Source organism: Tachysurus fulvidraco, chromosome 26, assembly GCF_022655615.1.
Source record: "Tachysurus fulvidraco isolate hzauxx_2018 chromosome 26, HZAU_PFXX_2.0, whole genome shotgun sequence".
Classification (NCBI taxonomy): Eukaryota; Metazoa; Chordata; class Actinopteri; order Siluriformes; family Bagridae; genus Tachysurus; species Tachysurus fulvidraco.
The window spans coordinates 5,422,315-5,445,344 of record NC_062543.1 but is presented as its reverse complement, the minus strand read 5'-3'; the positions used below and the strand labels follow the sequence as shown (position 1 = coordinate 5,445,344).

The 23,030-nt window shown below is 38.9% G+C and overlaps 4 protein-coding genes across 25 annotated transcripts in view; all 4 read left to right on the top strand.

Moving 5' to 3' along the window:
* Window positions 1-5,984, top strand: part of ncor1 (nuclear receptor corepressor 1) — a 69,221-nt gene extending 63,237 nt beyond the window's left edge. For 12 of the 19 annotated variants that reach the window (XM_027132935.2, XM_027132934.2, XM_027132925.2 and 9 more), the window contains 4 exons: window positions 2,339-2,392; window positions 2,568-2,771; window positions 3,431-3,604; window positions 3,699-5,984. In XM_027132935.2, coding sequence (XP_026988736.2) covers window positions 2,339-2,392; window positions 2,568-2,771; window positions 3,431-3,604; window positions 3,699-3,898 — 632 coding nt within the window. In that variant the 3' untranslated portion in view covers window positions 3,899-5,984. The remainder of the gene's footprint in view (window positions 1-2,338; window positions 2,393-2,567; window positions 2,772-3,430; window positions 3,605-3,698) is intronic. The other 7 variants (XM_027132926.2, XM_027132937.2, XM_027132938.2 and 4 more) reach the window with 3 other exon arrangements.
* Window positions 5,985-7,081: 1,097 nt separating this feature from the next.
* Window positions 7,082-10,310, top strand: LOC113634182. Of its 3 annotated transcripts, XM_047809595.1 has the most exons (6): window positions 7,085-8,156; window positions 8,257-8,631; window positions 8,781-8,888; window positions 8,975-9,032; window positions 9,456-9,509; window positions 9,640-10,310. In XM_047809595.1, the coding sequence occupies exons 1-5, from the start codon at window positions 8,105-8,107 to the stop codon at window positions 9,487-9,489; spliced, it is 627 nt and encodes a 208-aa protein (XP_047665551.1). In that variant the 5' UTR covers window positions 7,085-8,104; the 3' UTR covers window positions 9,490-9,509; window positions 9,640-10,310. The 3 variants fall into 3 exon arrangements, 2 of the variants coding, with proteins under 2 accessions (XP_047665550.1, XP_047665551.1); XR_007139669.1 differs by having other exon boundaries at window positions 7,082-8,156; window positions 8,975-9,509; XM_047809594.1 differs by having other exon boundaries at window positions 7,082-8,156; window positions 8,975-10,310.
* Window positions 10,311-10,614: 304 nt separating this feature from the next.
* On the top strand, window positions 10,615-14,199 carry LOC125138310. Of its 2 annotated transcripts, XM_027132979.2 has the most exons (6): window positions 10,615-10,767; window positions 10,951-11,319; window positions 11,982-12,086; window positions 12,186-12,215; window positions 12,365-12,430; window positions 12,549-14,199. In XM_027132979.2, the coding sequence occupies exons 1-6, from the start codon at window positions 10,695-10,697 to the stop codon at window positions 12,608-12,610; spliced, it is 705 nt and encodes a 234-aa protein (XP_026988780.2). In that variant the 5' UTR covers window positions 10,615-10,694; the 3' UTR covers window positions 12,611-14,199. The 2 variants fall into 2 exon arrangements, with proteins under 2 accessions (XP_026988780.2, XP_047665549.1); XM_047809593.1 differs by lacking the exon at window positions 12,549-14,199 and having other exon boundaries at window positions 12,365-12,542.
* A 287-nt stretch (window positions 14,200-14,486) lies between these two features.
* On the top strand, window positions 14,487-21,773 carry LOC113634193. The gene is made up of 7 exons (XM_047809591.1): window positions 14,487-17,614; window positions 17,807-18,190; window positions 18,318-18,413; window positions 18,793-18,828; window positions 18,958-19,005; window positions 21,265-21,339; window positions 21,439-21,773. Exons 1-7 carry the CDS (start codon window positions 17,551-17,553, stop codon window positions 21,501-21,503), a joined length of 768 nt encoding a protein of 255 aa, XP_047665547.1. The 5' UTR covers window positions 14,487-17,550; the 3' UTR covers window positions 21,504-21,773.
* The last annotated feature ends 1,257 nt before the right edge of the window (window positions 21,774-23,030 follow it).

The following is a 23,030-nucleotide window of genomic DNA, read 5'->3' as shown; positions in this document are numbered from 1 at the left end:
GCATAGTGTTGTGTAGTGCAGTGTAGTGCAGTGTAGTACAGTATAGCGCAGTGTAGTACAGTATAGCGCAGTGTAGTGTAGTACAGTGTAGTGTAGTACAGTATAGTGTAGTACAGTACAGTATAGTGTAGTGCAGTGTTGTGTAGTGTAGTATAGTGTCGTGTAGTACAGTATAGCGCAGTGTAGTGTAGCGCAGTGTAGTGTAGTACAGTATAGTGCAGTATAGTACAGTGTAGTATAGTGTAGTATAGCGTAGTGCAGTGTAGTACAGTGTTGTGTAGTGCAGTGTAGTACAGTATAGCGCAGTGTAGTGTAGTACAGTATAGCGCAGTGTAGTGTAGTACAGTATAGCGTAGTGTAGTACAGTATAGTGTAGTACAGTGTAGTGCAGTATAGTACAGTGTAGTACAGTATAGTGTAGTACAGTGTAGTGTAGTACTGTATAGTGCAGTATAGTACAGTGTAGTACAGTATAGCGCAGTGTAGTGCAGTATAGTACAGTGTAGTACAGTATAGCGCAGTGTAGTGCAGTATAGTACAGTGTAGTGTAGTACAGTATAGTGTAGTACAGTATAGTGTAGTACAGTATAGCGCAGTATAGTACAGTGTAGTACAGTATAGTGTAGTACAGTGTAGTGTAGTACAGTGTAGCGCAGTGTAGTGCAGTATAGTACAGTGTAGTACAGTATAGCGCAGTGTAGTGCAGTATAGTACAGTGTAGTACAGTATAGCGCAGTGTAGTGCAGTATAGTACAGTGTAGTACAGTATAGTGTAGTACAGTGTAGTGTAGTACAGTATAGCGCAGTATAGTACAGTGTAGTACAGTATAGTGTAGTACAGTGTGGTGTAGTACTGTATAGCGCAGTGTAGTGCAGTATAGTATAGTGTAGTACAGTATAGCGCAGTGTAGTACAGTGTAGTGTAGTACTGTATAGCGCAGTGTAGTGCAGTATAGTACCGTATAGTGTAGTACAGTATAGCACAGTGTAGTGTAGTACTGTATAGCGCAGTGTAGTACAGTGTAGTACCGTATAGTGTAGTACAGTATAGCACAGTGTAGTACTGTATAGTGCAGTGTAGTACAGTGTAGTACCGTATAGTGTAGTACAGTATAGCGCAGTGTAGTACAGTGTAGTGTAGTACAGTATAGCGCAGTGTAGTACAGTGTAGTGTAGTACAGTATAGCGCAGTGTAGTGCAGTATAGTACAGTGTAGTACAGTATAGCACAGTGTAGTATAGTGTAGTGCAGTATAGTACAGTGTAGTACAGTATAGCGCAGTGTAGTACAGTATAGCACAGTGTAGTGTAGTACAGTATAGTGTAGTGTAGTACAGTGTAGCGTAGTACAGTATAGCGTAGTACAGTATAGTGTAGTACAGTATAGTGTAGTACAGTGTAGTGCAGTATAGCGCAGTGTAGTGCAGTATAGTACAGTGTAGTATAGTGTAGTGCAGTATAGTACAGTGTAGTACAGTATAGCGCAGTGTAGTACAGTATAGCGTAGTGTAGTACAGTATAGTGTAGTGTAGTACAGTATAATGTAGTGTAGTGCAGTGTAGTACAGTATAGCGTAGTACAGTATAGTGTAGTACAGTATAGCGCAGTGTAGTACAGTGTAGTGTAGTACAGTATAGTGTAGTACAGTATAATGAAGTGTAGTGCAGTGTAGTACAGTATAGTGTAGTACAGTATAATGAAGTGTAGTGCAGTGTAGTACAGTATAGCGTAGTACAGTATAGTGTAGTACAGTATAATGAAGTGTAGTGCAGTGTAGTACAGTATAGCGTAGTACAGTATAGTGTAGTACAGTATAATGAAGTGTAGTGCAGTGTAGTACAGTATAGTGTAGTACAGTATAATGAAGTGTAGTGCAGTGTAGTACAGTATAGCGTAGTACAGTATAGTGTAGTACAGTATAGTGCAGTGTAGTACAGTATAGCGCAGTGTAGTACAGTATAGCATAGTGTAGTGTAGTACAGTATAGTGTAGTGTAGTACAGTGTAGTGTAGTACAGTATAATGAAGTGTAGTGCAGTGTAGTACAGTATAGCGTAGTACAGTATAATGAAGTGTAGTGCAGTGTAGTACAGTATAGTAATTCAAGTATGTTACCCTCATGTCTGTGTTTATGATTGTGTGTAACCTACATAAATTAGATTTTATCTTGCACTGCATATGATGTAACAACTTGGTTTTAATTTGATATGATGTTAGATGCCGACATGTGTGTACCTGGCTGTACTTTTGTCAATAGCAAAGATTTCCTATACAAATGAAATTATTACAATTTCATAAAAATCTTTTCAAATCCTAATCTTTAGTCTCTTTTCTTTCCAGGTAATACACAACCAGGCACAGAGATCTTTAATTTACCAGCAGTAACAACCTCAAGTAAGTAACCTGAAGCACTGGGTATTTTGTCTACATCAACACAAATAACTTGTATTGTCCATTTATTAGTTGCTAAGGACATGGTTGTTAATACTAGTGTACTTGAATGTGAGAAGTTTATTTAAATTCAGAGTTTGAGAATTGTATATGATGCCTCTATCTTCACCCCTTTTAGGTAATGTGAACCATCGGAACCACTCGTTCAGCGACCCAGCCAACAACCTTGGCCTTGAGGAGATAATCCGTAAGGCTCTGATGGGGACTGTAGATGAGCGATCAGAGGAGCAGACGCAGCAAGCTCAATCTGCAGCTTTAGCTGCGGGAAGTAACTCTGAGGGACGACAGGAGGCCAATCCGTCTCCCAGCACAGGTAGATATTGTAAGGAAAACACACACATGCACTCGCACACACCTTTTTACTATTTCATGTACATACCCACTCCTTATTCTTATAAATATAATCTTTTACATGTGAAGCCAACTCGCTTCAGTCCAAAACTTGATTTAAAAATGTGAAATAGTCTTTAGGTAAAAAAAAAAAAGAAAGAAAGAAAGTTATTTATTTATTTATTTTTAATGATCGAATAAAAGCAGCAATCACATTGAATCTGTCATCTGGTGGCAATCCAGTTCAAATCAGGAGTATGATCTATATAGACTAAAGTAAGCCACAAAACCACATCTAAGTATACATTTTTGCATGAATGGGGGAAAAAAGCTGTTGTTTTTGCATCAGATGACTGATTAAGATAGCAGCAAAACTCTAGTTAAGGTGTTGGGCTACTGATCAGAAGGTTGAGTTCAAATCCAAGGTCCACCAGTGCTGGGCCCCTGAGCAAGGCCCTTACCCCTCAACTGCTTAGTTGTATTAAAATATTAGATAAAAATGTAAGCCACTCTGAATAAGGGCGTGTTCCAAATGCTGTAAGTTAAATAAATCTGTTAGTTAGTGCAGATTTTTTGTAAATGTTTTTTGTGCAAGATTTTGTACCTGCATTTGCTTGTTGCAGTTAGTCAGTGGTCTTTCTTCCCTCATAGCAGCGAAGCAGAAACTCCAGAGCAAAGCAAGCAGTAGGAAGTCCAAGTCGCCCAACCCAGGCCAGGCGTACACAGGCGGAGAGCGACCATCCTCTGTGTCCTCTGTACATTCTGAAGGAGAATATCACAGGCAGGCTCCCAGCTGGGCTTGGGAAGACCGGCCCTCATCTGCAGGTGAGATCTCACTGTACTGTTCCTGAACATCATAAAGCAAAGCTGAGGTGATTGATAACAGTTTGAATGAATTGACTGTCACTGTGCTCTACAGGTCCAATGCAGTTCCCTTATAACCCTTTGACCATGCGCATGTTGAGCAGCACACCTCCCACCTCCATGGCCTGCCCTTCTCCTTCCATGCAGTCCCAACAACAGCCAGGAGGAGGAGCCAATGCTCCAGCCCGCGCCTGGGAGAGGGAGCCACCACTGCTCTCAGAGCAGTACGAAACCCTGTCCGACAGCGACGACTGAGCTGGGCTATGAACCTTCACCCTTTCAACCTCCCTTCAACCCCCTTCCCCGGTACCTCGGGTCACCGAGAACCGTGTCCCTTTCAGGGCGGCCCAGCTAACACACGTCCCACTCAGTGCTAACTGTGAGTAGGGATTGCCTGGGGAGGCACACTTGCTTCTGGTGCTTTCATTTCCTCTTGTGCTTGTAGAAAGCTTTGCGAGGGAGCCTCGGCCTAATCGCTCAGGATAAACCGTGTCCAGAAGCTTTATTTTGCCTGTTTGTCAAGGAGCAAACACAAAATGTTGGAAAAACAGAAAAGAGGATGAAGAACTTGAAATATAAAGACATAATTGCTTCGAATTTTAATTTCTGTAAAGAAATACTTTGTCTTCAAATGTATGTAAATAGAGTAACCTTTTGCAGAGTGAATTTTTTTTTTTGTTTTCCAGACTTGTGTTTTATTATTACTTTTTAAATCAGATCCCTGCTGGTTTAAGATTATATAGAAAGTTCTTGCTCTCAATGTGAAAAGTGTGGATTTTCTCCCAAGCCCGCAGTGGCAGGGCGCAGCGTGAACTTGAAGCTGAAGCACCAAGAAGGAGAGCATTTCAGTAACATAGCCTGCCTTTGTAGCACTGGAGGCACCAGGGCCACCACACATTTTGTAAACAAGCATTCAGCCTGTTACATGGGTGCATGAAAAGAAATAATAATGATAAAAGAAAAGCGTTTGCGTTTTTCAGCCCTGCAGAAAGATTCCCGTGAACAAGTTAAGAACACTGGTGTGAATGTTCCGTCAGTGAACGATGAAAAATCAGTTGAATGTTTCTTTTACCTCCCCAAATACATGTCCTTTTTTTTTTTTCTGTTCTGTGGTTAGAGAAAACTCACCACAGTTCTGGTGTCTGCTTCAGAGAGTATCTCTGTGTGGTTACAGACAAGTGCTTAATGTTCTGCTGTTTTTCTTCTTTGTCTCTCTGCCAGAGAAAACCAGAGGAAACTGTTTCACTTTAGAGAGGTTCTTGGTTTAATTCTCACGGAGGAGAAATCAAACTGTGATCTTCCCTCTTTTATCTTCTTCACCCCCACACCCCCACCCCCCCACCCCCCTTTAAAACGCTCAAGTACATGCTGTTCTGTCTACCCAGCGAGAAAGAAAAAGAATAAAAAAAACAGGCTTCTGTTTGTCAAACCTCTGCACCACTGTTGCACTTTTTGTTTTCGCTTACTAACTTTTGACAAGCGTACTACCTGTAATCTAAGTTATTGGAGCTTCTGCAGAAGTCTGGACTCTTCAGCTTCGTTCACATTTTTGCAATAATCCTCGTATCACAGAATTATTTAAAAAAAAAAAAAAAAAAAAACTTTCCACAGTTTTTCCGGCTTGTTTGACACATCTTCGCTCTAGTCTATGGTACAGTAAGGCTGTTAAAGTTGCTGCTTTGTAGTGGTGGCTTTCACTTCTAAATCATCTTGATGTAACAGACAATAAGCTCCATTTCAGTTATCCGCACAGTTATAGCTGTATTTTCTATGACAAGACCCTAAAAAGTTTCAATCCGTAGTGCAATTTTTGTTTTTCCTGTTCTTTCGCTTTGCTCAAGTAACTAAAACCGTGTGTGTGTGTTCGCGTGTGTTTTTTTTTTATTATTATTATTATTTTGTTATATTTAATTAATTTCACTTATGAAATATGAAAAAAGCCCTAGAGCTCATGTTGAGAGTTTTTTTTTCCATCATTCGCAACATCATTGTTATTATTCATCCTTTTTAACGGGATGCAAAGTGTTTACAATGGCATTGACAAAAAAGCAAAAAAAAAAAAAAAAGGTGGTGAAACTTGAATCTTAAGAAAAAGAAAGTCGGTCATTGCATCAGTTAGTCTACTTTTTTTTTTCTTTTTTTTTTTTTTAAGTCCAACACCATGCAGTGGTAACTTTTTTTTCTTCTTTTGTCCTTTTGGAATTGAGACTTGAAATAACCCATGTATCCCATGTTGTTGGAAAGCAATGTTTGTATCGCACAATGTCTCTTAAGTAGCCAATTACAAAATTTTCAGACCAATCAATAAAGTGGATTAGCGCTCCACCTTTCTGAAAATTTACTTTGTCTCCTTTCACCTTCATTTTCAGCATCGCATGGGGCTTATCAAACGGCGTATGTTTGTAAAATCAGGCTTTAAATCCACCTGCGTAGTATCGTCTATGTGGCATTAATACAGAGGCATGGACTTCTGAAAGGTGTGCTGTGACGTCGGACACCAAGACGTTAGCAGCAGATCCTTAAAGGTGGGGTGTGCTAGGTTTGAAAGCCAATGTTGACATTTGTAATCACCAAAACAAACACGCCCCTAACCCAAATGGGTCCCACCCCTGTATCGATAGCTCTGCCCACACATACATACGTAACCCAGGCAACTAATGGAAAGAAATGTGTCTTCATCATAGCTGAAGGGAAGAACAATACGACTGCAGGTAAACAAACAAGCAAAAATGACACACAAGCATAATCATGCAAAGGACGGCATATATTAGTTCTGTGTAACAAAGCAAAACCAACGTTACTCACCTATCGAGAAGGAAAGAAGCGCCTCGGCGTCCCATCGCAGGCCTCCCCGCTCCTTCAGTTCTCTCCAGTGCTGGAAAGCTGATCCTATATTAACAAGTGTCCTGCTTCTTGCCTTATCGTAAGCCTTCATCGCTTAACGTTTTTATCTGCCATGTCAATGTTTCAGTCGCTTTCGGCTAATGTCAGACTTGTGCACTTAATTTATGGTAAAGGTAAACGACGGATTAGATGAAAAATGAGACAAAAAGGTGATTTCCATAAACTCAAGCTTCTTTTAGTCGTCACACATGCCTTTATATTTCCTAATCGACGTACAGAAGTGCTTTGAAGTCTCCCTGACTAAAGAAACCACCAGTCTAAAAACTCTACTGTGAGGAAATACAGCTGTTTGTATATTATTGAAAAAATAAGTAAGCACTAGTCTAAGTATTTCAGGTAGGGCTTGCGTAGGGAGATTTGTCACCGCTTTAAAACCACTGAGAATTGATATGAAAAATGATCTCATTGACACCTATCAAAAGGCGAGATATATTTGGCAACACGAGAAGAGTCCGTTCTCAAAGTTGATGTGTTGGAAGGAGTAAAAAAACAGTCGTAGTATGCTGTGGTTATCACCTACAAAGTGTGCTTCAAGGAAGGATGACCGGTGGCGTGGTCATGAGGGCCTACGGCTCAGTGACACGTGTACGGGACTGAAGGTTAGCCTGTCTTATCTGATCCTACAGTAGAGCTAATGTAGCATAAATAGCCTAAAAAGTTAATCGTGACTGATAGAAAGGTTTTCAGAACACACTGGAGCTGCGTAGCCATGGACCAGTCAGGTCATAGTTACCATGCTAACTCCTGTCCACTTCCAAAAGCTCCTACAATGTGCATGTAAGCATCAGAACTCCACCATAGTGCAATAGAAGAAGGTGGTTTGATGAATAATATAAAAAAAAAATTATGTTGTGTGGATAGCATGTGCATTGTTTACCTGGGGGCAAGAATGTTCTGCTGAGAAAACCTCGATCCTGTCATTCATACAGATGTTATTTTGACATGTTCTATCTGCCATTAGTGAATTTCGTTGCTATGAAGGGGTTTACACTTGGTCCCAGCAGTGTTTCAGCTTCTTGCCCCCAGGTAAAGGATGGTAAATGGTGTTGTGACACTTTCTATCATAGTCACCATTAACTTAAATTCTGTCACCGGTTCACCGGCCGTCCTTCCTTGGAGGCCATCATTTAGTAGGTGATAACCACAGCATACCAGGACTGTTTTTTTGTTTTTGTTTGTTTTTTTTTTACTGCTTCCAACACATCGACTTTGAGATCTTCTCATGTTGCCAATTATATCTCGCCTCGTGTCAGTGATCGTCACTTTTCACGTCACCTCTCAGTGGTTTTAAAGCTGTGACTAATCGCCCTATGTATATCCTACCTCTTACTGAAATACTTAGATATTCTTATTTATTTTTTCCAATCCACCAATCAACAACCCAGAGCCTTAACCGCTTGAGCCGCCTCTCTCCTAATAAGGTCTTGTGCAATGTTTAAACACGGTTTGTACAGGTTGTTAGTTTGATGCTTTTTTCAGGAAGTGTTCTGCAGATGTCTCACCCTCACTGGTCTGAGTCAGTCAGGTTTAGATGCACTGCAGCTTCATGAGCGTACCATGGCACGTTTCGTCCTGTGGATGGTTTATTGTTGTTTGGTGTTTGGAAACGGTGAGTTCAAATGTCTTTTTGGCTTATTATACTATTCAAAGTGGAAATTCTTATAAAACATGAGTAAAACTTTTCTGATTCATAGTGCGTTACTCTGTAGTTACAGGTGAGCTATTGTGCAAAGGAGAACTTTTAAAACGCACTAACGTTTCTGCTGAGCTCCAGTCTGATGTCCTGCTGCCGTGTAACTTCGATCCAGTTCTCCTCCGATCAGATAAGACTGCAGATGTAGTAGTAGTGTGGAGACAGATAAACACAACAAAACACGGTTTACTGGAGATCAGTCATCATGGACGAGAGACGTTCTGGAATTATAGAGATGGACGTGTTAAGCATTTTCCTAAGCTCTCTGCATCAGGAAACTTCTCCATCCTTCTTAAGAAAGTGCAGCCGTATGAACTGGGTCTCTACACCTGTGAGCTTTATCATGGGTTCAACTGCACTATTGGGTATCAGGAGATACAGCTGGGTCAAGGTAAAGTATCTTATATACTTCTACACATCTTTAAGGAATGTATATTTTAAATATATGTACTATCCAATGGCAGATTCACACTCTGAAATAAACACATTGGATGTTAGTAAATTGTGACACTTTTAAACAACTTTCACTGTTCATGTTAGTTTCCCTGCTTAAAACATCCATCGACATAATAGCAGCAGGAGCAGTCGCAGCAGCAGCAGCTCTTCTGTGTTTATTCCTGATATGTTCATGTGAAATAAGCAATAAAAGTGAGTCTTCACATATATATACTTTATTATCTAAGTACAGTAAATTTTTTCTGAAGATAAAAACCTGTGATTGTTTTGTGTTGCAGGAAAGCAGCAGTCACAGCCGCAGCCTGAGGGAAGGTGTGAAAGCTGTCACACACAAGTGTGGGTACATCGTGTTGGTTTGTTGTCTCACACACAGCTGTGTAGGCCATTTTTCGAAAGACATCCACCTAGAATTACATTAATCTTTATAATCTGAGGTGATGCTTTAGATCGACAAGATTTTTGTTTATAAGTGACGTTACTCTATTTTCTCCAGTTTCCTACATAACCCATAATTCTGTACAACTTCCTGTTTATTAGCTCTCTTAATCCTTCTTTAGTCTAACAGTGTAAACAGTAAAAATCTCTATCATCTTCTCTTATTAAACCAAGGAAATAACCAAAATACAGCGCCGTCCTTGGAATAAACACCACAAATCACACCAACATACTTTTCTACAGTCGCTGCTCAAGGAAATGTTAAAGCTTTCTAGATTTTTAGTAATAAATAAAATAATTGTATTTTTTTTTCTGTTCCTCCAGGATTTACACTCTACAAACTACAGAAGAGCCATAGCTGGGATGATTAATGTCCAAGTATTTAATTGCTTGATTTCTGTTTATTAATGTGTAAAAGATTATTATTTATTTATTTATTTGTTTGTTTGTTTGTTTGTTTGTTTGTTGTTTTTTAAAGAGAAACTTTTTCTGCTCTTCCCTTCAAAAGGTAACTCAATAAATGTTGCTCCTGGGTTCTGGGAAAAGCCAAAGCAGACCTGATGAGAGGACATGTGACGTACACAGTGTAGGATCAGTTGGATCTTTTGTGTAATGCTTTCAGGCTTAACTGTGTTTTACTGATGTGACGTTTACTAAAACATGCAATAAACCGTATTGGGAAAAGGAATTCTGCTGATTTATTTCTGATGTGTGATTTAAATCTGCAATACAAGTGGCCTAAAAGATATGAAAGCACTCACCCCACCCCACCCCACCTTACCTCACCTCACCTTACTGTTTCTCCAGCACAGCTCAACTGGCCCACCATCTCTCAGTGTACAAGTCAAGTCAAGTTTATTTATAAAGCACTTTTTTAAAAAAAAAAACAACAAGTGTTTGTCAAAGTGCTGTACATACAGAAAGAATTACAAGGACAGCAGGCATCAAGACACCTCTGTTCTGGCAACTGAGTAGGGGATTAAACTTCCCCGTGGATGTCCAAACACTGGCTGTCTTCGAACAACCATCAGAAGATTTCTCTCTCAATGAAGCACTTACATTTATAATCACACCCCTCAGTGTCACTTGAATGAGGATGAGGTTCTCTTTTGTCTGGTTCCTCTCAAGGTTTCTTCCTCTTCCATCTAAACAAGTGTTTCCTCACCACAGTCGCCTCAGTCACCTCAGGCTTGTTCAATGGGGATAAACACAAACACGTTTAAATATAAGTCTGGAATTTTTGTATTATATTAATCTTTGTATAACATTAAACTTTCTGTACTCTATTTCTTATGTTCTGTAAAACTGCTTTGAGACAATGTCCATCGTTAAAACTATAGAAATCGAATTAAATTGGCACTTTATTAAATAAAATATTTTTGTTGTCAATCATTGTTCAGTGCGTTTTTTTTTGTTTGTTTTTTCCGTCTGTGTGACTGGTCGTCGTTCTTCAGCTCAGTGGTTTGGTAGGTTGTAGCGTTTTCAGGAAGTGACATTTCTCACTCGTTCTCTCGTCAGCACTGACTGAATGCCACATTTCCAGAAGTAGTGCTTAATGTTCGCATGATGGTGTTGCTTTGTAACATGATATTTTTCAGTGTGTGGATGCTTCATGGTTGCTGGATGTCTGTCCAAGGTAAGCGATGCTCTGAATGAGGGGAACAAGCAAGTAATCCATGTGATTTTTCCTCCAATTAATTACCTGTTCCTTAGTATTGGTTTTGTCATTTGTATGCATTGTGTCAAAACAACATTTATCTTTATTTATAACTCCAGTCTGATGTATTATTGCTGTCTGACTTGAATTTTATTTATACAGGTGAGCTATTGTGCAAAAGAGAACTTTTAAAAAGCACTAACGTTTCTGCTAAGCTCCAGTCTGATGTCCTGCTGCCGTGTAACTTCGATCCAGTTCTCCTCCGATCAGATAAGACTGCAGATGTAGTAGCAGTGTGGAGACAGATAAACACAACAAAACACGGTTTACTGGAGATCAGTCATCATGGACGAGAGACGTTCTGGAATTATAGAGATGGACGTGTTAAGCATTTTCCTAAGCTCTCTGCATCAGGAAACTTCTCCATTCTTCTTAAGAAAGTGCAGCCGTATGAACTGGGTCTCTACACCTGTGAGCTTTATCATGGGTTCAACTGCAGTATTGGGTATCAGGAGATACAGCTGGGTCAAGGTAAAGTATCTTATATACTTCTACACATCTTTAAGGAATGGACATTCAAATCAATCAATCAATCAATCAATCAAATGAAAATGTCCAATGGCAAAGTTTGGTTAAGTGCAGTATTGGGTATCAGGAGATACAGCTGGGTTAGTAATTAAACATATATATGTTATTGTTTGCATTGGAAAAGCTGTGATCTGTGACTAGTGCACATGTATTTATACCACAGTGCTCCATTCTGATTGGTCAGTAAGGGTTGATGAATTTCCCTGACTGTAATCCCAGCTATAAAGCAAATCACAGGTTTATATTAATATCCATCGCTACATATATTCTATACCGCTTCTCTGACGCAGGGACCTGGATTCTCTCCCTGTAGACTGAGAACAAGGCAGGGGCCACTGTGCACAGGTTGCAAACCCATCACAGGAAACATCCACTCACACCTCTGTTCACACGCTACCGTATATATTCAGATATATTTATCAGCATACAACCCATGCCTTTAGACCAGGTGATGAAATCCTTAACCCCAAAGGTGTTAACCACTAGGCCATCCTGTCTTCAGATTCACATTAATCTGCCCTTTGTTGTTTCTACAGTAACATGTTACACCAGTACTTCTATGACAGGAATGTTGTCTTGACTCACTTTTTAATCTTTATTTGCAGGTCTCGCTTCTGCTTTACATCAGGCAAATATCATCACCGCAGCAACAACAGGAGCTGTAGTTCTGTGTTTAATCATCATATCTGTCTGCTACATAATCACAAAACGTGAGTCTTGTGTATATACACTATATTAGTTCATCTTTAACATGACATTTGACAGCACCTACAACACATTTAGCTAAAGATTAACACTCGATTTTGCAGGAAAGCCACAGCCGCACCCTGAGAATCATGGTAAGTGTTCACATCAGAGGTGTGAATTCTTATTTATCTGTAACTGTTTCCTGTACCAAGGACAGCAGTTTATCTGAAGCTCAAAATGAATTCATCGCTCATCAGTAGTTCTAATAAATAAAATAGACGTATGTTCTGTCTGTCTCTAGGCGATTGTTCTAACCCAATCTATGTAAGCTACCACAACACAGCACAGCCCAGCCATGGCAGTGACGGTAAATACCTCCACTCCAGACATTCTCTGCTTATTCATAAGCGAACATCAGATTCATTTTTAACACCTGTATCGTGTAATTAATCCTAAATAAACTTTTTCTTCCATGAAACGAGCAGCTGATCTGAAAGAAAACCCAATCTATGAGACTGTTTGGAACAGCGGTGGCAGCAGCCGATGAAGGCTGATATCATCAGCAGGGCCTGATACACAACTTGATAATTACTTCAGTGTTAGAATGTTTAGCAATAATGTGTTCTTGTGGAATAAATTAGGAATGTATTTTTAAAAAAATATTTGTGTGGGTATTGTGTTAAGTTACAATAAATATGATGTGGCTCTAAAAAGAATGGTTCTACTGAAAAAGAGGTGAGAAACAAGATAAATTTCTGCCTTTGGGAATATTTTTCTTTAACATTTACAAATAAATGTATATCCTATTGAAGTCCTTTGGAAATAATAATAATAATAATAATAATAATAATAATAATAATAATAATAATAATAATAATAATAATAAAATACTAACAATAAATAAATAAATAAATAAATAATGTGCAATTAGCAACGATTTTGCAGCGATTAGCATATATTAGCATATAACTTAGCATGTCATTGTTGACTGCATATCTTATCTGCACAATTTTAGATTAAATAGGCAATTAATATTTAACTGTTAATATGAATAAATAATCATTTTTGCTGGTGAAGTAATTTCTGAAGTCTACCAGCCAAGAGATGTTGCAAGTTTTCCTTTCACCTGGTGGAGGCAGCAGATTGCTAACAATGTTAGCATCACTCAAAGAGTGTTTTTATTCTCTCTTTGACTAAAGCTGCAAATAAATTTACACAATGATATTTATTCATGGCTATATATATATAAAAATGCGAAGTTAACATAAAATGGGTGATTTCAAATGTGCTGGAAATTCCTAAAGTGTTCTTCAAATAGTCTTTAGCTGAAGTTGATTTGCAGCAAAATGTTAAAAACTATTATTATTATTATTATTATTATTATTATTAGTAGTAGTAGTAGTAGTAGTAGTAGTAGTAGTAGTAGTATTTATTATTATTATTATTATTATTATTATTATTATTATTATTATTATTATTGCATTTTGCTTAACTAAAAACATTTTCTCCCTGAAATTCACCCCAAAATTCCTACACTGTTCCTACTTTGGATGTAAAATTGAAGTTAAAATCCTGCATGTGCGGTCATAGTAATTATTTAATTTAATCATTTCTTAGACGCACACAATGTTCGGCCTCTTGTGCCGCTCTGAAGGTGTGATGAAGATGTTAGCAGCATATCCTTTAAGTTGTGAGTACAGCCTCCATGGATCCAGGGCTCTCAAGATTTGAAGACAGGCAAGAGTTACATATTTTAAATATGTCTAGCAAACTCCTAACCCCCAGCCAAGAACATTTATGACATTAAACATTCCAAAAAACATATTAAATTATACAATGTAGTGCTGGTGGTGAGTGGCCTTGTTTTTCTGAGATTTCATTTATGATAAATTCATTATTTTATAAAATGTCATAAAGCCCTTGCACCATCTCACAATTTGAGAACCACTGGCAATAGACTACTTGCTCTGAGCAGGGGTTGTCTGTGAACGGGCTGTAAAGCTTTTGGCCAAGTTACAGACACTCATGAAAAACTGAAACTGATTATCTGGGAAACATCTCTAACAGCAGTCAAAATGTCATTGTTTGTGTCAAACAAGTTGTGAATTTGTTGTAACATTAAAACAGGAGATCATGACTTACTCTTTGCCCAAAGTGATGCTCGCAGCTACAGTGGTTTTCTCTGTGAGTGAACGAGGATGATGCTGAACTATTCCAGGATTTGCTTTTTTTTTCATTGGTTGTTGCGTTAAATCTTACCCAGATACAATAGTGCTATTTTCTGATTGGCTGTTGTGTAGCTTTGTTTTTTGATTGGCTGATAAGTGTCAGGCTCGACTAAGAACTCCAGGGAAGACGCGCTTGATTCCTGCCCGGTTCCATAGAGACATCGATGAGGACAGATACATTTTGGGCGCTGCAGCTTATTAAATATATGATAAAGAGTAAGTTTTTCTGCATGAGAAATACAGTGTGTGGCGGGAGAGCGTGACAAAAGACTGAAATGAATGACTGTCACTCTCAATGCGTGATACTTGAGAGCCCTGTGGATCAGACTTGTTGTCCGGCGCATCCTACAGATTTAGATCTAGTGAATTTGGAGGCCGAGTCAACTTGATTTGGTTTCTCAAACCATTCCTGAACAATTTTTGCACTGTGACATTACACATTATCCTCCCACTGCCATTAGGGAATACTTTTGCCATGAAGGGATGTACTTGATTTGCTATTATGTTTATAACGATTGTGTTAATGGTATGTGTCAAAGTAACATCCACATGAATGTTAGGGCCCAGGATTTTACAGTACATACAGTAGTGTGCAAAGGTTTTAGCCGTGTGAAAAAATGCTCTAAACTTAGAATGCTTTTAAAAATAGAAGTGTTCATAATTTCTTTTCATCAATTAACAAATGAACAAAAGAGAAATCCAAATCAAATCAATATTTGGTGTGATGAGTCTTTGCATTCAAAGCAGCATCAATTCTTTTATGGACACTTACACACAGTTTGTGAAGGAACTCGGCAGGTCAGCTGTTCCAAACATCTTGGAGATCTAACCACAGATCTGTGGATGTAGGCTGTCTCAAATCCTTCTGTCTATTCATGTAATCCCAGTGAGGCTAAATGATGTTGAGATTTGGGGTCTGTGGGGCACAAACATCACTTCCAGGACTTTTTGTTCTTCTCTATGCTGAAGATAGTACTTAATGACATTGGCTGTATGTTTGGGGTGGATGTCGTGCTGAAGAATAAATCTGGGGCCAATCAGACACCTCCTTGATAGTATTGAATGATGGATAAGTATCTGTCTGTATTTCACAGCATGACATTCTCCAAGGAACCTTCACCAATGCCTCACTGTTGCCTGCAGATGCAGATGCTTATTATTGTTCCTCTCTGAAGCCCTTCAGTGAACAACCTGCCTCCTTATATAGCCAAATATTTATAAAATTGTGACTCAACCATCCAGATCACCTGCTGCATATCAGTTCTTATACATATTTGAGTCACTGCGACTTGGTTCCACATCTAAAGGTATGGCTTTGTGGTATCAATTGTTCTATTAAAACTACTTCTGGCCAGACTTCTCCAGACAGTACATGGGTCCTACCATTTTCTTCCGGTTCTTTGTTGATGGCAGTGTCGGATATCTTCTGTGCATGAAGTGTCCAAGTCATGTCAAGTCAAGAAGCTTATATATTTACTATATATATTTACTACTATATTTAGCTGTTTATCTGCTGCATTACGTTTCCTTGGCTGACCACGGCATCTACGGTCTCCATCACTGCCTGATTCAATGTACATCTTCAAAATAGCTTGAACGACAAAATATTTTGAAAGTCTGCTTTGAAATCTTTGCCTGTGAGAGACCTTGCTGATTCAGTAGACTATCATGTGTATTTTTGCTGTGCTCAGTCTTGCCATGGTATATGACCTGTGACATGAAATTGTCTTCTATAATCTAACCTTAGTAGCAGTGTTTAGCTGTGTATGCTTCAGTTAATGACTGAGTTTCAAACTACATCTGAAATTGATGATCATTAGAACGTGCTTGGTTTAACACTAGATGTTGGAGCATACTGTAGCTGTGGGAATTTCTTATTCAGTTACAAGAGCATTAGAGATCAAACACTGATGGCAAATGACAAGGTCTGGGGTGCAGTCAGCATTCCAATTATTTCCAAAAAATTTTCTCAGTGGGTTTTGAGGTCAGGGCTCGAGCTGAAGTTCTTCCACATCAGCCTTTGACATTGTATATATGGATTTCGATTTGTGTACAGAGGCATTGTTATGAAGCATGAAACATGTATGTGGTCCTTTAATTCCAGTGAAGGAAAGTGTTAATGCATTATAATCACACTACAACCTTCTTGACCATTGTGTTCTTCCAATTTTGTGGCAACCGTCTGGAGAAGAAAGTTTTAGCTGTATGGTGTCCAGAGATTGTACCAGCTCCAGTTGTGTTTCATGTCATGTAGATTACAGACTTTCAGTGAGAAGAGACCGACCCCGCGATTATCCTGAAGCATCTAGAGATGTACCAGCTCCAGTTTTAATTCCACTTCATGAGGATTTCAGGCAGTCAAAGAGGAGATACTAACTACCTGTCTTTGAGGAAAACAAACTCCTAATCCTAATCAATACACAAAGGTCAGACTGTATCTGACTGTAGAAAGGGCATTATTCATAATCACACCCTCTGGTGTCACCCGAATGAGGATGAGGTTCCCCTTTGAGTCTGGTTTCTCTCAAGATTTCGTCTTCCATCTAAGTGAGTTTTTCCTCAGCACAGTCGCCTGAATCACCTCAGACTTGCTCATTGGGGATAAATACAAACACATTTAAATATAAATCTAATATTAATCTTTGTATAATATTTTTAAAATTTGTTTTAATGCAGTACAAGAGACAAATAATGTAGGATAATAATGCGTACCTGTGAAAAACAAACCAACCAACATAGCCACATTTCCATTGCAGGGCTGGAACGTAATGTGTTTGTGGTGTAAAACCACTTTATGCAAAAGGTGCAATCAAGTAATGTGTGACCTTTTTGCAGTCTTTAACCATGTTTAAGTTTTTCTTTAGTTCAGCTGCCTCCATAAAATGTAGAGAAACAGAAACAAGAATTTCACATTATACATTTTGTGCCAGTATTAAAAAAAAAAAAGAGTAATTAGTAAAAATTTGTAAAAAATTCAAAACAAAAATGAGTTTGTGTTGCTTAATTTGTGAAACAGATCCACATCTAATGAAAGACTTATTTTAAAACATGTTTTTTTTTTAACGTTTGTGATTGTTAACCTGAAATCTATTATCAGTTCAAGATATGTTAATTTTGCATTGTGATTCTCTTGAGTGTAGAATTCTGGGTAAAAATGCTAAAAATCGATGTCATAGCTGCCTATGGTAATTTCAGGAAGTGAGAGCCAATGAAGCGCATCACATAGCATTAGTGTTAGTGTGGAAGTAACAGATGCAGAATGAAATCGAAGTGGTTCGTCTTCCCAGCTGTGTGGACTATTCTAATTTTGCCAACTTTCTTTGGTAAGTTTCTTTGACAAGATCTGTTTCATGGTGAACAGAAGGACATTTCATTATGGGATTTTACTGGCTCAAGTTTATATTCGGATAGAAATATGAAAGCAGTAAATGGAGTTTTGTAGTGTAGCTGAGTTTGAGTAAAAGTTCATTGTATTGTATTTGTATAATACGAATTTAAATCCTAACACTTTGTAGTTACAGGTGAAAATCTGTGCAAAAGAGAACTTTTAAAAAGCACAAACGTTTCTGCTAAGCTCCAGTCTGATGTCCTGCTGCCGTGTAACCTCGATCCAGTTCTCCTCCGATCAAATAAGACTGCAGATGTAGCAGTAGTGTGGAAACAGATAAACACAACAGCACACGGTTTACTGGAGATCAGTCAGCATGGACAAGAGACGTACTGGAATTATAGAGATGGACGTGTTAAGCATTTTCCTAAGCTCTCTGCATCAGGAAACTTCTCCATTCTTCTTAAGAAAGTGCAGCCGTATGAACTGGGTCTCTACACCTGTGAGCTTTTTAATGGGACCTGCAGTATTGGGTATCAGGAGATACAGCTGGGTCAAAGCAAACATCAAGGTAAAGCATCTTATATACTTCTACACATCTTTAAGGAATGGACATTAAAACCAATCTATCAATTAAATTAAAATGTCCGATGGCAATGTTTGGTTAAATATTTATTGTCTTCTAATCTGTATTCTAGACCAATACACACATCAGTCAATATGGATTATATTAGGAGCATTAGCAGGAGGACTTGTGCTGCTTGCTGTACTCACAACTTGGTTATATGCAAACCGTAAGTCTGACTTATTACAAGCACAACTTGTCTTTGGTTCTTTTAATCGTCTAGTTTTCTTTTTTGCTGCTTGTTCAGGCATTTAGATTTTTACTGAAAAACAGAAGCACAAGTTTGCACACAGATTTTTTGCTGAGTGATATATGTTAAAAATAACACAGCTTGTGGTTTGCACAACGAAAGCAAAAACCTGCATCCGACATACATTCTCACTGAGCTTCTGTGCTGCAGTAGTACATGTGCTCCAATGTGCTGTGTGAGTCTCAGTGACCAGGCTCTGAATCGAAACCTTTTTTTTTTCTCTCTCTCTCTCTCTCTCTCTCTCTCTCTCTCTCTCTCTCTCTCTCTCTTTCCCATGTGCTTTAATTTTACATTGCAGGACAAAGAAATATCATTATTGCCGAAACAGACTACGGTAAGTGGATGTGTGAGTGATACATTATATAAACACTGTATATTTCTATATAATATATATCAGCAGACTTATGCGATTGTTGTGAAGAGGAGTCTTTAGCACACACAGTAATGTCATCGTTTATTTTAGTCTCTGCAGGAAACATCGAGGGCCCAGTAGCAGAGTCAGACAGAAACAGTAAGTGTGTGGTTTCATATAACGTTTGATCTGATCGAACAGTAAAGCAGTGTTTGCTAAGGCAGTGACTCAGATGTACACTTTTTTATAATAAATGTCTAATAAATCAAAAGAATACATGTGCATTAGATCCAGAGCTTATTCATTGACTTTTCTAATAGAATTAGTCCTTCCATTTTAGGCATTTCTACTCTGTAAATCTGAAACATGAACCTTGTGTGGAAAAGTGGTGACGAGGCGAGTGTAGGCGGGTTGGAGTGGGTGGAGAAAAGCGTCAGGAGTGTTGTGTGACGGAAGAGCGTCAGCAAGAATCAAAGGAAAGGTGTAAAAGACAGTAGTGAGTGCAGCACTGCTGTATGGGTTAGAGACTGTACTGTAGAAGTGAGGAAACAACTTGTAGCAGAGATGGAGGTAGCAGAGATGAGGTTGTTGAGGTTCTCAGCTCTGCTGTATGGGTTAGAGACTGTAGAAGTGAGGAAAAGACATGAGGCAGAGATGAGAATGTTGAGGTTATCAGCTCTGCTGTATGGGCTAGAGACTGTAGAAGTGAGGAAAAGACATGAGGCAGAGATGGAGGTAGCAGAGATGAGGATGTTGAGGTTCTCAGCTCTGCTGTATGGGTTAGAGACTGTAGAAGTGAGGAAAAGACATGAGGCAGAGATGGAGGTAGCAGAGATGAGGTTGTTGAGGTTCTCAGCTCTGCTGTATGGGTTAGAGACTGTAGAAGTGAGGAAAAGACATGAGGCAGAGATGAGAATGTTGAGGTTATCAGCTCTGCTGTATGGGCTAGAGACTGTAGAAGTGAGGAAAAGACATGAGGCAGAGATGGAGGTAGCAGAGATGAGGATGTTGAGGTTCTCAGCTCTGCTGTATGGGTTAGAGACTGTAGAAGTGAGGAAAAGACATGAGGCAGAGATGGAGGTAGCAGAGATGAGGTTGTTGAGGTTCTCAGCTCTGCTGTATGGGTTAGAGACTGTAGAAGTGAGGAAAAGACATGAGGCAGAGATGAGAATGTTGAGGTTATCAGCTCTGCTGTATGGGCTAGAGACTGTAGAAGTGAGGAAAAGACATGAGGCAGAGATGGAGGTAGCAGAGATGAGGATGTTGAGGTTCTCAGCTCTGCTGTATGGGTTAGAGACTGTAGAAGTGAGGAAAAGACATGAGGCAGAGATGGAGGTAGCAGAGATGAGGTTGTTGAGGTTCTCAGCCCTGCTGTATGGGTTAGAGACTGTAGAAGTGAGGAAAAGACATGAGGCAGAGATGGAGGTAGCAGAAATGAGGTTGTTGAGGTACTCAGCTCTGCTGTATGGGTTAGAGACTGTAGAAGTGAGGAAAAGACATGAGGCAGAGATGGAGGTAGCAGAGATGAGGATGTTGAGGTTCTCTTAGGAGTGACGAGGATGGACAGGATTGGGGGACAAGGACAGAGAGGATAGATTGAGATGGTATGGACATGTACAGAGGAGGGAGATGGTTATATTGGTAGAAGGATGGTAGAGGTGGAGATAAGAGGTCAAGAGGAAGGTCAAAGAGGAGATATATGGATGTGTTAAATGAGGACATGAAGGTAATTGGAGCGAGTGTAGAGGATGCCGAGGATAGAGTGAGGTGGAAACAGATGATTCGCTGTGGCAGAAGTAGAATAAGAAGAAGTTCTGATGAAACTCGTCCACTCATGCTTACTAATCCTATATTGTTAGAATTGTTGCTTTAAAAGCTCAGGTAAAGTCAGTAGTGGCTCAGCTTTAGGACTGGATATCAACCACGTAATAATGAATAATCTTTATAAGGTTCTGCCTAACATATGGTCAAATACTAAGTTTAGGAAGAAGCCTTTCTGTTACATATACTGTACATTATATACTGCACATATCCCAGCTTAGGAAGTGGGGGACAGGGTGCAGGGCCAACCATGATACAGGACCCCTGGAGCAGAGAGGGTTAAGGGCCTAACTTAGGGGCCTGACAGTGGCAGATTAACAGTGCTGGGGCTTAAACCCCAACCCTGTGATCAACAATCCAGAGGCTTAATCACAATTTAGAGATACAATTCTAGACACTTAATAGTTTAGTTATTTGATCAATGTTTTAACAGATTTAAGCACCATTGGGTTCTTATTGCACCTAGTGGCTAAAAAGGGAATTGCAACAAGCACTAAAAGTTACACTAAATTACAGGCTTGCTAGGGTTAAGTATCTGTAAAAATAAATAAATAAATAAATAAAATAATTTCTCTTTATATATTTTTCCCTAAATAGATCAAGTAATTGCGAATCCGATATATGACATTTATTCTTGGCAAGAGACGAATTACTGTGTGGTTGAAGAGGAAGGTAGGAGTCTTTAAAATCTAAAGAATCAGTGTAAGTAATCAACGTACACTATTAGGACTTTGAGCTAATGATCATTATCTTTTAATGTTTCTTTTAAAGGGATTTCATCTGAAACTCCAGTTTATGCTACTGTCCAGAAAGGAAAAAAGCTCAACAAACCATAAAGGAAGCCGTACTTCATAGGCTGAAAAAAAAAAGTGAAGATTGTTATTAGTAAATCAGCGAGATATTGTGATGAAATGCATTGTTTAATCTTTAATCATTTCACTCGTGTGTGAAAGCTCAAACTGACTGTAGACTTAGCAGCGATCACTTTAAAGATTAATATCTACATACAATAGTTTAGATTTCATTTTCATTTAGATTTTATTGTCTTGGGTTTACACACAGAGCAAGCTGTCTTTCTCCTGCCTAAAATAAAAAGAAAAAATATATAGCGGTGCCATGGTTTTTATTTTTTTTGTTATTGTTTAATATTTTTTGGCCTCTTAGTCATCTTACTAGCATGAAAGACATTGTATTACCGCAAGTTGCTATGCACCTGTTACTTCCTTTTCTGTCTTGCTCTTCTTTTTTTTACATCTGCTATTGTGTTAGATCTTTGTGTGAGAAAGTTTTCAGAGGAAAGCCATAGTTTTCTATATTCTATAATTAACTCCCCTGCCAACACACACACACACACACACACACACACACACACACACACACACACACACACACACACACACTTAGCACAATTTATTTCATTGAACTAATTCCTTTTCTACATATATTAAATTTTTTATTACGTTTTAAATTCACGCTTTTACAAATTATGATTGTGCGGTAACTATAGAAACACACCTACCTGTATGCCAGGGGCCTGTTGACGCTACTCATTGTAGCTCACTTCCTGCACATCGGTGCCAGTGTCATGTCTAATCCTCCGACACACACAAGAGAACTGATTGTACCAACAGTAGACATATTCCCCATACTATGTGAAAGAACTTCGCTGTAGCATGACTGCATCTTCAGAGAACATCTTCAGAAACAGGGTTTTACACATCAAAAGCTGAAACATGGAAAAATAATGAGAAATAATATGTAATCAGAAACAGGTCACCCAATGAGCTGTTTCCTGATTTTTTTGTATGTTTGCAGGAGATGTTTATCAACTTATTTTATTGTCATTTTATTGTCTCTTCTGTCTGTCTGTATCTCTCTGTCTCTCTCTGTGTGTCTCTCTGTCTGGCTGTATATCTGTAATGTTTGTGTCTGTTTGTCTGTCTGTCTGTCTGTCTGTCTGTCTCTCTCTCTCTCTCTCTCTCTCTCTCTCTCTCTCTCTCTCTCTCTCTCTCTCTCTCTCTCTCTCTGACAGGAGTGTAACCTGTTGTAGCTTTCTGCTATTGTAGCTCATCCACATTACAGTTTGATAAGTTGTGTGTTCTTAGATGCTTTTTTTTTTTTTTTAGCTCAGCTCGGTTGTGACGAGTGCTTATTTGAGTTACTGTAACATTCCTCTGAAATTAGTTTGTTTGCTCTGAGCTCTCTCATAAAGACAGAGAGAGAGAGAGAGAGAGAGAGAGAGACAGACAGACAGACAGACAGAGATAGAGAGTGACAGAGAGTGACAGAGATAAACAGACAGAGAGAGAGAGAGAGAGAGAGAGAGACAGAGAGAGAGAGAGACAGAGAGAGAGAGAGAGACA